General features: G+C 43.4%; 2 protein-coding genes across 2 annotated transcripts; both read left to right on the forward strand.

The window, feature by feature from the left end:
* Positions 1–167: 167 nt before the first annotated feature.
* supt4h1 (SPT4 homolog, DSIF elongation factor subunit) lies at positions 168–1557 on the forward strand. Its single transcript, XM_047607146.1, has 5 exons — positions 168–345; positions 762–868; positions 963–1018; positions 1148–1201; positions 1316–1557. Exons 1-5 carry the CDS (start codon positions 277–279, stop codon positions 1381–1383), a joined length of 354 nt encoding a protein of 117 aa, XP_047463102.1. The 5' UTR covers positions 168–276; the 3' UTR covers positions 1384–1557.
* A 1878-nt stretch (positions 1558–3435) lies between these two features.
* Positions 3436–5034, forward strand: LOC125021361 (tropomyosin-like). Its single transcript, XM_047607392.1, has one exon. It carries the CDS (start codon positions 3540–3542, stop codon positions 5010–5012), a length of 1473 nt encoding a protein of 490 aa, XP_047463348.1. The 5' UTR covers positions 3436–3539; the 3' UTR covers positions 5013–5034.
* The last annotated feature ends 8116 nt before the right edge of the window (positions 5035–13150 follow it).

Here is a 13150-nt window from a genome sequence, read left to right on the forward strand (position 1 = left end):
TTACCAGCATCTTATTTGTGATAATTGAAAGGTTGATAATGATTGATGAAATGCATCCAAAAATAAAAATAAAAAATCACTGCGAATTTCTACACACGAGAAACAAACAGGTGTAGGTTTTATTCAGGCGCTCCAGAGTGACGCATATTTTTGGTGGGGTCCTTTACGTCGGTAGTGCTTAGTGACGCAAATCAACAGCGACTACAAAACATTGAAAACAGTAAACGGGTTGATTGCGTATTATTTGTTCGGTATTTTCTCTTGGAGCTCAACACAATGGCTCTGGAAACGGTCCCCAAAGACCTGCGTCATCTGCGAGCTTGTCTACTGTGTTCTCTTGTGAAGGTAAACCTGAATACATAAACAAAAACGCTTAGGCTAGCCTTGCGGCTAACGTGTAGCCGCGCAGCATTCTTCTCCTGCGGGAACGGAAACACTGGTATATCGTTTTAATGGATACACCAGTTGAAGAAATGGCAAAAGGACAAAAAAAGACGTATGAGACTTAGTGTGTTTGTTTAAACTAAGCCACGTTACGTAGGTTAATGGGCTTGTGTTCAAGTAAACTGAAGCATTTACAACACAAACCGGATAAAAACGTCTGTTAGTTTACACCTCATTTGCCGACCAAGTCGTCTTTGTACACTGGGGTGAACATTTACGAACAGTTATTTGTATCATGCCTTGTTTCTTCCGGGTCTTGTAATTCTCCATAGCATAACTTGTTTCCAGCTCACTCACCTCCTCCCTGTCTCCCCCAGACCATTGACCAGTTCGAATACGACGGCTGTGACAACTGTGAGTCGTACCTCCAGATGAAAGGGAACAGGGAGATGGTTTATGAATGCACAAGTTCTTCGTTTGACGGGTAAAAAAAACAAAAAACATTTAGCATCAAGTATGTATTTTTCCACGTTGATCCCTCTTTCCTTGCTTACCATTGTGGTCTGTGTTGTTTGCAGCGTGGTAGCCATGATGAGTCCTGAAGACAGCTGGGTGGCTAAATGGCAGAGAATAGGTGAGCCACTGATGCGCACAGATAACGGACATAAAGCTACAACACTCAGATGAAAGAGACCATTTGTGTTTACCTCATTCTATTCTCGAGTAAAAGATTTTAAGTTTTGTTTTTTGCTCTGTCCTACAGGAAACTTTAAGCCCGGTGTATACGCAGTGTCAGTAACAGGCAGACTACCTCCAGGTATGCTCAGTTACAACAATCATGAACATGTCTATTTCTCGGTTGTAATTCGTACCTTACCAAATGTGGCTTACCTGCTGTTTGTGCTGCCGATTATTTTCTACTTTTCTGCAGGTGTGGTGAGGGAGCTGAAAAGCAGAGGAGTGATCTACAAATCCAGAGACACAGCAGTGAAGACATAACTATGTCTCCGGTTTAGCCACACCAGAGCTGTACCACAGTGCAGCACCATGTCTGTGATGTCTTATGGATGTGCTCTTTTTTCTTGTCTTGTTCTTGTTGGGAAAGTGGATATTTCTCATTTCTTTTACCGGCAGAGGGGAGTGGGGGGGGAATAAAAAGTTGTTTTTATAAGATTTGAGTCTGCACTGCTAATATATATTAGCAAGCCTGCGTATTGTTATTGAACAAGGGACAGGACTGGCCTACAGGGAAATATAAGTCTCCATTTCAGCACTCATAGTAATAGTAATTATAGTAATTTGATTATTAGCGTGGAGAATTTGTCCCAGTGTCAAGGGTGGCACCTGAGGTCTATCGGGTCTCGTGTCTCAGCATTCACTCGTTCTTTACAAACTTTACATTCGATTCAAGCATCCACATCCCTTTACATGTAGTAAGAGAGAGGACTCCAACAGGATAATTGAGCAGGGCAAAACTGCAAACAAGTTAGATAAAAAGGTAAGAAAACAATAATGGTAAATATGAGAGTCCAAGAAATATTTACAGCCACTGTACCAGGCTTACATAACTATATAACAGCTTAGGGCAGTGACTAACAACTCGTTAAGTAGTCATCAACTACTGTAACAGCTAGTTGGTAAAAAATAAAACAGTGTTTCCTGTCCAATGTTACTACTATGGTGGCCCCCAAGACCTAATTTATTCCACAAACTGGACAGGTTCCCAGTGTATGCAAATATTACAATGTAAGATAATGAACTGATGAAATAACATGACTGAAAAAAAAAAAAAAAAAAACAATAAAAAATGGTGGAGCTGAAGCCACAGCAGTCTCTTGTGGGCTCAGTTGGAGGATTCACAAGACCCAACAGAGCTGATGGAGCCAGAGCAGAAACTGGTTCTGGTGACCTGCAGTCAGCTTTCTCCACACCATTAACAACACAAATGACCAAGAAAATCAAACTAACACAAAATGAAATGAAATATGTAAATGAACTTCAAATAAAAGGGAGGGACTTAACTGAAAACACAAAGAAAACTGTTTAACAGAGTTTGATCTTTGTTTCCCAGGTACTCATTGGATTCTCAGAGTCTGCTTGCTGTCCTCCACCAGCAGCTCAATCATGTCTTTAACAGATACGTTAGAAAGTTAAGCCATAAGTGCAATGTAAATAAAACACAACAGACCAGATAGGTTTAAAACCCTTACTAAGGCCCCACCCTGGATCCAGGGCTGGAGCTTGTGGGCGCCTCAGTTGTTGACCGTAACACATGTTTCTGATGACTTAAACAGGGTCTCAGTGGCACAATGGGTCAGTGAGTTGGGGCCTTTAACCAAAAGGTTGATGCATGAAGCCCATCTACAGTTTTGGGGGCAAATAGTGGTTCATATTACCTCAATGTCACTAGTCAAGTACCTGTGGCATTGAATGTTTGCAGTGGGAGATAATGACATGTTAAATTAGGGTTATATGACAACTACTGTACATTGTAATTAACAGAATGGATGATCGTCTGCACTTTTAATTGACAGCATGCATTGAGGGCTTTTATTGTTGCCACATCTGTAAAATCAGCCCGTTGCATCTTTGCTATAACTTGTCTTAGTGGGTGGATGACATCTGAGCATTTGCTGTGAGACACAAGGATAGAATAAAGAAAAGGAAGGCAGTGTTTTCGTTAAACTATGCATATTGAAGTCAGGTTCCACCAAGATTTGAACTCGGATCACTGGATTCAAAGTCCAGAGTGCTGACCATTGAACACCACAAATCTGACGGTCAAGATGACGAGTTCTGTGATGGGGATAACCTCCCATACCATTACCACAAAAATGTATCTTCTCTGAGTACAGTGAACATGTCCATCAAGACTAATGGTCTAGACCGAAATACAGAAGGTCAGGTGACCGATGGTCATGTGACCTAGAGTAGAATGTTTGCCTGCCTGCTTTGATCCGTTGATGCTTTGATGTAACAACATTCTAGAATGTTAAACTTGTAACTAGGATCTCCAGGACAGTAGAGTCACTTTAAGGATTCACTCGTTGGTCTAAGAAGTACTGTGTCTGCAGAGTGAACTGTTATCAGTTACACAACGCCTTTTCACAGCTATCCTACAAAGTTAGATATTCCGTGTGTCATCAGCTATCGTCATGTCTCGTAGAGAGAGCAGAGTCAGCATCTACAGGCTGCAAGAGATGAGGGTGGAGATGGAGGAGAAGATGCAGGAGAATAAAGAAAAGCTGCTGGCCGCAGCAAAGATCATGGTCCTGAAAGAGAGGGAGGCTTGGCAGAGCGATAAACAGCAACATCTGGACGAGATCGAAAGTCTGAAAAAGAAGTTGTTTGCCACCGAAAAACAGAACAAGAAGCTGAAGGCCGACCTCTACAGAGGAGCAAGGGAGATTGAACTAAGAGACAACAAGATCAACTCTCTTAGCCACCGTCTCTCTGCTCTGGAGAAGAAGAGGGTAGAACAGGTCACCTCCCTTCAGCAGAGCCTCGACGCCCAGAAAGAGGAGACAAAGAGTGTGAGAGCTACTGCCACCACCAGGCTGGAGGACAACAAGAAGCAGTGGATGGAGAAAGTCAACCAGCTGGAAGACCTCCTCACTAAAAAGGACCAAGAACTTGGCAGGGAGTCCAAGAAGAGGCGAGCACGTACAGCTGCTCATATCGACACCTTGGCCCAGCTGAACAAAGTGGAGGCAGCTCTGAAAGAGAGCAAGCTGAACAACAAAGCTCTTGAGGAAAGAGTCCAAAAAACTGAGAAGAAGCTGGTGGTGACAGAGGAGAACTTCAAAGAAGAGCTCCAAAAGTCCGATGAGCGCTTTAAAAAGCAGCTCTCCGACAATCTGCTCAAAGCCAGTAAGGAGTTTTCCAAACTGTGTGAGACTTGGCAGAACAAGGTGCAGCAGCTGGAGGAGGAGAAAAGAGCCACTGAGGAGATGCTGCTGACCAAAGAGAAGTCCACCTTGGTCAACAACACTGATCAACGGTGGCAGGACAAAATCAATCAGCTGGAAGAGCTCATTGAAAAAAGAGAAAAACAGATCAACAGGGCCAACAAGAAACTCCAAGTCCAAAAGCAGGATCATAAAGACACCTTGGCCCAGCTGAACAAAGTGGAGGCAGCTCTGAAAGAGAGCAAGCTGAACAGCAAAACTCTTGAGGAAAGTCTCCAAAAAACTGAGAAGAAGCTGGTGGTGACAGAGGAGAACTTCAAGGAAGAGCTCCAAAAGACAGATGAGCGCTTTAAAAAGCAGCTCTCCGACAATCTGCTCAAACCCAGTAAGGAGTTTTCCAAACTGTGTGAGACTTGGCAGAACAAGGTGCAGCAGCTGGAGGTGAAGAAAAGAGCCACTGAAGAGCTGCTGACCAAAGAGAAGTCCACCTTGGTCAACAACATTGATCAACGGTGGCAGGACAAAGTCAATCAGCTGGAAAAGCTCATTGGGAAAAAAGAAAAACAGATCAACAGGGCCAACAAGAAACTCCAAGTCCAAAAGCAGGATCATAAAGACACCCTGGTCCAGCTGAAGGAAGTGAAGGCGGCTCTGAAAAAGAACAACCAGGAAGACAAAGCTTCTAAGAAAAAGCTGGTGAAGGTTTCTCAACAACCCTGACCACCTTTCTCCCCTAACCCAGAGGCTATCGTCATCTTTCTTAATCTTCATTAAATATGAAGAATAAAATGTATATATATATATATATCTATGTCAGCGCTTCTGTTTTTGAATATACACACAACATTAATTTAAAGTCATTATTATACATGGGGATTAATGTTTGCACATGTACATGCGACATTTGTATCCAATATGCATTTAGTTCAACATCATTGGTAAGAACAGCATTAAACTCCTCCATGTATATACTCATGCCAGGACACAGTTTGTGCTGGATTCAGTTACAATAGCCATAATAAGACAACTGACTACAAGTGGTGCCTGTAATGGAAAAAAAAAAAAAAAAAGTTAGAAAAAGAACCCTCAAACTATCGCTTAATTCATGAGTACCTGAATGAGGACAGGAAGGAACACAATCACAGCATCCTAGGGGCTGAACTCATGTCATTTCCTTTGTTAATCAAGTTTTAAACTACAGTAGTACCTTCAAGCTAGCCGCAACATTAGCTTCTTAAACATAGGGTGCTAGCGTTGGCTACATTAGCTAACTGTGTACATTATAGTTTTCCCCTTAAACAACACAGTTACCATAACTGTGATAGCACAATTGGCTCTTTATTATAAAATATTGAGTATTAAGTGGTAAAATGTATTTTAAAAGTGAAAACAGTATAATCAAGCAAACCTGAATCCAAAATACAACAAGCTATTGACTAGATACAGTCGGCCTCGCCTCGATATAGTGTCGGCTCTGGAACCCAAATCCTTGAAAGGGGTTGGACCCTCTTTGCTAGAGTGAGAGGCGGAGGGCCTTTTATTTGCCCCTAGACTCTCTACCTTTATGTTGGAGTTCTCCCGGGTGGACGAAAGGGTTGCTTCCTGCACCTTCAGTTCAGGGAATGGGTACCAACTGTTGTTTGCACTTATGTGCCAAACAGCAGTACAGACTACCCACTAGGAGTCTCTAGGACGGAGGCTGTAGGACGGAGGTTGGACTGGGCCCTGACTGATGACTCCATTGTCCTCCTGGGGAACTTCAACGCTCACGTGGGCAATGACAGTGTGACCTGGAGAGCTGTGTTCGGGAGCCGCGGCCTGCCTGATCTGAACCCGGGCGGTGTCCAGTTATTGGACTTCTGTTTGAGTCACAGTTTGCCCATAACTAACACCTTGTTCGAAAACGAGGTTGTTCATCAGTGCTCCTGACACCACAATAACCTAGGTTGTAGGTCAAGGATCGACTTAATAGCTGTATCATCTGACCTGCGACCATGCATTCTGGGTCAAGAGAGGATGACATGGTAGACCTGGCAGGCCTAAACGAATAGTGAGGGTCTCTGGGAACGACTGGTGGAAGAACCTGTCAAGATGGTCTTCAACGCCTACCTCTGACAGAGCTTCAACTATGGCAGTGGGGGTCATTGAGTCCGAATGGGCCATGTTCCGCTCCACCACTGCCGAGGCGGCTATTTCTACTTTCATGGACCAGAGTGAGCGAATGAATACGAACGAATGTATCCAATGTAAAGCAACTTTAAGTGTCTTTGATAAAACGCTATATAAAACAAATGCATTATGATAATGCAGAAGGTTTCTCACAATATGAGCCATTATTACATTATGAGCAGCAAAACCATTATTATGTTATGCGCTCATGGTTTATTACATTATGAGCCGATTATTACATTATGAACTTTTATTACATTTATTATTACATTATGCAACATGCACCAACAGTGGAAGAAGCCTCACGGGGGAACTCAACACTGCACCTACTGAATTGGCCCACAAGATGGCGCTTTTTTACTGAGTCACACGCAGCAGCAAACGCTGCTGTGGGACTGAACCAAGAACCAAACTAAAAGCGCGTAAATCTGGCTCCACACTCACCTGCAGTGTTGTTGGCAATAAGTAAAGCCTCGAGTTGAATTTAACACTCCTTTCAGTTGCTGTGACTGTTGTGGTTTTTTAGCCAGGACAGATCAACATCTCAGCTTGTGGGGTGTAATCTTGTGCTTCTTTGTGTACCAGGTGCTGTTCAGGTGTGGTGCTCTATTGTTGGATTGTGTAACTTAGCAAGAAAGCATGTTTAATGCCAGAGGGTTCTTACGTTAGATATCACTGTGACAGGAAGGATCGGGGTGACGCACACAGAGGACACTTTATTTCTGTGGAAGTGAGCACAATGAGAGCTGTTAGAAGCTATCCTTTACAGCACCTGCTGATGATATATTTAGTACCAGGTCACAACTGACTGAGCAGTAACTTTACAGCTCTGTTAAGTAACACGAGGTGAACACATCACAAAAAGATAATATGTCTGAGATATGATATCCACGGAGGCTGCCCCACTTTCCCGTATCCAGGAGCCTTTCTCACTTTACTTTTCTTGACAGACTACAATAGCCCATGGATGGAGGGAAGATGGGAGGAAGCAGTGGAGTAAGCCTTGACCTGAATTGAAGAAAAACGTTTACTGCCATTAACAAGGAAATGAGACCTGTGATGAACAATGTCGACACACGAGAAGGAAGTGTTTCTGCATTTGTTCTTAATGACGACACGCTCTCGTTACAGGGAAATATGCAGATGAGCTGCAGCTAGGCCTGGTAGTATATCAGAATACAACTACGAGAGAAACACAAGGCTAGAAATAAATCTTCACTTCAGCTGCTCTGCCGGCACCAAGGGCTAAAAAAACATCTTCACTGCCATTAAAAATCCTGCTAAAGTTAAAGTGTAAGAATATGAGCAGCACATTTAAGCTTCATGCCCCATAGGATAAAAAGTGTCCTTATTATGATAATGTGGCGGTTGTTACGATTCTTTCTACGATATTAGAATTTTGATATTTCAAACACAAATCCCCTATTTCTTTGGTACTTTTTACTTCTTGTTAAATAAATCTTTGAATCAACTTCAGTTGTAATCAGAAATACCATCGCTTTACATGCCAGTATTTGTGAAGGCATCGCTAAATGTTGAAACATTTTTCATAATATAATTGCAAAGTGGATTTGGTGTCAGGCTTTCAAAAATAGTTATGTTTTTATCATTAAGGGACAAAATTGCCCTCTTCAAAAATGCCATGAAAATAAACTATGTTAATATTTTACCACTTTTTCCTTTTAAACGCCGGTCAGGATCAGTAAACAGCTTCAACATTTTGCAATTTGTTTTCATAAAGCTCAGTGGACAGACTGGAGTCACACTGAGGTCAGAGGTCACTATCAACAAACAGGACGCCTCACACCGATTGGTTGGAAATCTCTTATTCATGCTCCTTGTTGCTCATTCATTCATTCATTCATTCACGCCATTGTTGCGCCAACGATTCACTCCTCCACTCATCCAACACGTCATGTTTCTGATCTGTGCAGCGACCTTCAAAACGTGTCTTTTTCTTATGGTGACATGTAAAAGACCAGAGGAGCACGGTGGAAATTATAAGTTGATGTATTTGCAAAAAAAGGGGAGGGGGGGTTGCAGCTATGTGTAATGTACATGTTTCCACTGCATTACCCGACTGCGCTTCTATGGAAAATCGGTGTTAATGTTAACACTGTGCTTCTCCAGTAACACAAACCCAGACTCTGGAACATTAGAAGTGTTTTGGTTTAGTACCAGTCACAGTTACAGCCATCGTGACTAAACAGCCTTGACCTCTGTTCTACGAAGCTCAGATCACAGATATGCTAATGTCCTAAAATTTCAAGGAATTGGAAAAAATTAGAGGCACTTTGTGGGGGTCCACGGATACGTTTTATAAAACATGGCAGTCCTCTGTATGTATTTTAATCTTTGATCTTTTACTTGCCCAACACTATTTTTAAGGGACAGCTGGGCTGTCAGACACATTCTTTCTTATACCCATGTCTCAAAGAGGTGAAATTAACTAAGGAAGTATTCAAGCTGACATGTTAAGGAGCTCATAGGCTTGGCAGGAAAGTTACTGTCTACATAAAGTTGATTTTAAGCGCTATTAACCCAGTGAAAGTTATTTTCCTAGAATACATTCAGGCCCAAGAGTCTGAGAAGGGAACACATACGTATATTCTAATGAAACTCAACCTTTTGATATTTAAAACTCTTCTTAGCTCAAACCGTTTTATTTGATGCTCGCGTGCAACCTGCAGATGAGACGTAAACTGAGTTTCACTTTGAAAACGTTCTTCCTTAGAAATCTCAACACACTAATCGAACATCACGGTCACTGAAGCGCCCGGTACGTTAAAGCCGCTCCGTCCACCTCAAGCTGAGCCGAGACTTTCTGGACTCCACTTGTTGGAGACAGTTGACAATCGAAATGACGACCAAACCACAAGTCTCCATGTGGCCTTTGGCACTCTGAGAGCGCATGTGTAGATGAATGCGGCAAATTTAATTGTTCACTTTTACCCCCCTTTCCTCCTGCAGCTCAGCGCAGAACAATTCCACACCAAGAAAGTGTTCTCAAACTTTTTTTTTTTTTTTTTTTCCATGCGAGTTGAACCTCCCTTCTCTTCAAAACTACATGTGGGTGAAGTCATTTCACGAGAGAACTAAAAACAAAACCGAGAGTTCTGCCTCCACGACCGCAGGCGTTGTCAGAGAGACTTTCAGCTCCGCCTGGTCTTCCACACATCAAGAGTCGCGAGCAGCATCTGAGCGCAGAGAAGCGCGCCCTTCATTTTCACGCACACTCGTGCACGGCGACACCCGTGAGGCCCGTCTGGCACGGCCTCATTGGTGCTCTCAACCGAGGCTTTTGTCCTTATTTGGATATCTCGAGCGCTCGAGCTGAAGGGAAAGTGTTAGGTCGGAAAGCGAGGTGTCGACTCGATGCTTGCGGCGTCTTGGATGACCACTGCCGGGAAGGGAAGGAGCGAGTGGAAGCCTCTCCGGCTCAGTCTCGAAATGTTTTCTGTCTCAGGGATAAGAGGGAGAAAGGGAAGTAAGAGGGTGCACTTTACAAGGGAGGGGAGGCGAGGGGGGTGGACATTGTCGACAGAAGGCCACACACACTCTGCTCTGCGTGTGTGTGTGTGTGTGTTTCATAAGGCTGACAAAACTTCCTCTCCAGTAGACTAGAAAGCAGCTACAGAAGCGAGAGCAGCTCGTCATAATCGATGATTTCAATTCCTTTTACGAGCGATGGAGGCTTCGCTTGCCGTGGCCCCGGCCTCCGCTTCAGCTCGTCTTTGTTCAGTCCAGTCCACTCAGGCGTGCGCGCAGCAGTGCCCCCGTGCAAAAATAAACACTATCAGCAAGATTTGCTCCAAGTATCAAAAGTGAAAGTGCTCTCAGATATATCACGCTTCCTGTGGCTGATGGTCATTACATTCACACGCATTCGTTTGACCAGTTTAAAAGTCTGGTCCTCCAGAAGGTCACCAAATAAACATCTATTAACATCTAATCTATTTACGCAGCCCAACCTGGACAAGTTACTTCACACTAGGATCCATCAGTGGCCACACTGAGCATGCTCTCCACAGAAATGGACGGTAGTAGGGCTTACTTTTTTTTTTTATTTTTACGTATAATGGCAGAGATTCAGAGGGGAAATGTATCCATGTATTAAATGTTAAACTAATCAGGCCCCATTAAGACCTGAGTGACAATAAATGTATTTCATAAGTTTATCATATTTCCTACATAAAATCTTAACACGTTACAAGTGCGGCCCTCAGATAAATATATAGTAGCGTTCCGGGATCCAGTGGAGTAGATGTGTAAATTAACTTTTACTGATGCGCTGGTGAAGCCACTTACTGAGCGGCTCCGGCCTCGGAGGGATCAGAGCGGCTCTGCGGTGGCGACACCTGGCCGTGACCCAGGGGGGGAGCTGGGAGAGAGCGGGCAGGGAGGGGAAATGGCTGCCGGCCCAGATAAGGTCTATCACGAGGGCCAGCGTGGGCTCGGGAAGGCCCCCGGCGTCTGCTCCACTCCTCAAATTGAGGAGGGGGGAAGCCAAGGGGGCAGTTGGGACCACTTCCTCATTGGGACAGAGGGGGGCCGCCTGCCAGATGAAGGCTGCTGCGTTCCCCTCTCAGCGGACGGTGGAGAGGGCAGGGATTAGCGAAAGGCAGGGCAGGGGTCAGGAGATTGAAGGGTTAAACGCTGAAAAGAAAATGCATGTGTGCTGGACAGACACCATATGCTGCAAACGTTCTGCCTCCACTGCAGCAGACACGATTTATTTACGGCCTCAGGAGTGACTGTTGCATTTTATTTGCATTTACTTTTATACTACTGATTGTCACAGACTCGCACGTAAGACTTGAAACGAGAAACACCGGCCATCCAAATAAAATGAAATGAAAGAGCTGCAAACCGAATCTTTAAGTCTTTAATTCTTCCTACTTTAATTAAATTGTTTGGGGAAGATGAGATCCTGTGTATAGCTTTGCCTTTTTTGGACTCAGGCTCATTAAACGCTTTTCAGTCATCTATCATCCACCCGGCACACTTTTCACGTTATTTTTCTTTTTCATTTTATAACCCTTCCCTTAGTCTTTGCTGTGTAGTGAAGACGCCGACATAACTGCATATTAGTGTATTTCATTGGAGTTAAGTTATGATCGACAGTGTGAGAACACATCTGAATTTTAACTACACATAATGGAGTCCAAAGTACAATTTTGAGAATGTGTACTCGAGTGGATTTTGTCAGAGGGAAATACTGTAGTTTTTGTGCTGACGTGTGACCATTACTAGTTAATACACAACTCCTTTATGGCCTATTTAGCCCTGTTTTTAAAAGACAGATTCATGCTGCTGTTGCCTTTTTTTCCTCCATCTCTGCTCCCTCATTAGTCATTTCACACAGGGGCCCCAACGCGTTTCAGCTGGAAATCACTTAACTAGTCTAACTGCACGTGCTCAGCTAGAACCAGCCGCAACACTAAAGTGTAAAATCAGTTTAAATTCCACATCCTAACACACGGTAACTGCCCATAATGGAGTCTAAAAGTCTGCCTCCTTGCACACACTAAGCGCTGCACTACTACTGAGAGTAAGAACAGAGGAACAACGCAGATCTGAAACGGTTAGCACGAGAACTGAAAATGATGCGAGGGAAAGGCAAAATTAGTCCCAAACCTTTTATATGTAGCTTCTGTGACGTCTTGTGATTTTATCAAACTACGTGAACAAACAGCACAAATGTCTTTTGTCCTGCTTATTAATGCTATGTGGGGGGGGGGTGACCCCAACTGCCAGAGAGTTAACACTCTACATAAATGAGTATGTGACAAACGGAAGGACTCGTAGGAGCTTATAGAACGTTCCTTTTATAGGCGCCGTCGTGCATTACGGATGTTAACCAGAAAGCGAAGCCATCACTCTGCAACTTCTCTGGTGACCTAGATTAGACTGCAAACTGCCTTTCATAAAAAAAAAATAAAAAGATTCTCTGATTGATTGGTTACAGCAGAAGAAGCAGAAAAAGAAAGGTATTTATTGTGATACCTTTCCTGCATGAACCCTACAATCTTTGTCTGGAGTATATTGATTTAAAAGCCGGTAGTAACTATGAAGTAAACAGACGTAGTGCCTAAGTAGAAATACCTTTAAGCTGTGCTGAAGGACAGTACAGTAGTTGCCCTCACATTTCTTTCTGAGTGAAACCTCACACTCTGATGATTCCACTAAATGTCATCGGGCTAATTTGAATCCGTCATCCAGCGCGTCTGTTGACCGGCTGGGGGACTCCCTCTGCTCCCCTCCAGGGTCTGCATGATGAGAAACCACACAGTTACCGTTGGACATTTACATTTACGTTTACAGGGAATTGAAACTTTTCAGCCTTTCACTTTTAAACAACAACAAAAAACAAAAAAGTAACAGCACAAAGGTAATCATAGGGACACGTCGCCTATGAACGCAGTTGCCGTTTTTGATTTTCGGTCCATTTTAAAACAGAAGCCTCACGTCGACGCAGGCTTCAGCGTGTGCGATGGAAGACAGAAGCTGCAGTCCTCCTCTCGTATAAAAGTGTACCACTTTCTGGACAGGAAGAAGAACTAGAGCGACCAAAAAAGCCTTTAAATAAACCCACTGGTATTATAGGTATTATATTAAAATGCTATATTAGGAGGCTTTAGAACCATCTTTAATTAGAACCATGTCAGTAAAGCTCTGATAAAGTTATC

Source organism: Mugil cephalus, chromosome 15, assembly GCF_022458985.1.
Source record: "Mugil cephalus isolate CIBA_MC_2020 chromosome 15, CIBA_Mcephalus_1.1, whole genome shotgun sequence".
In the NCBI taxonomy this organism is placed as follows: Eukaryota; Metazoa; Chordata; class Actinopteri; order Mugiliformes; family Mugilidae; genus Mugil; species Mugil cephalus.

Excerpts from the sequence above, each read along its gene's own strand:
- supt4h1 (XM_047607146.1), top strand. The coding sequence starts at position 277 with ATGGCTCTGGAAACGGTCCCCAAAGACCTGCGTCATCTGCGAGCTTGT. Across the intron at positions 346-761 it reads TACTGTGTTCTCTTGTGAAG|ACCATTGACCAGTTCGAATA; the intron begins GTAAACCTGAAT and ends TGTCTCCCCCAG. Across the intron at positions 869-962 it reads ACAAGTTCTTCGTTTGACGG|CGTGGTAGCCATGATGAGTC; the intron begins GTAAAAAAAACA and ends TGTTGTTTGCAG.
- LOC125021361 (XM_047607392.1), top strand. The coding sequence starts at position 3,540 with ATGTCTCGTAGAGAGAGCAGAGTCAGCATCTACAGGCTGCAAGAGATG.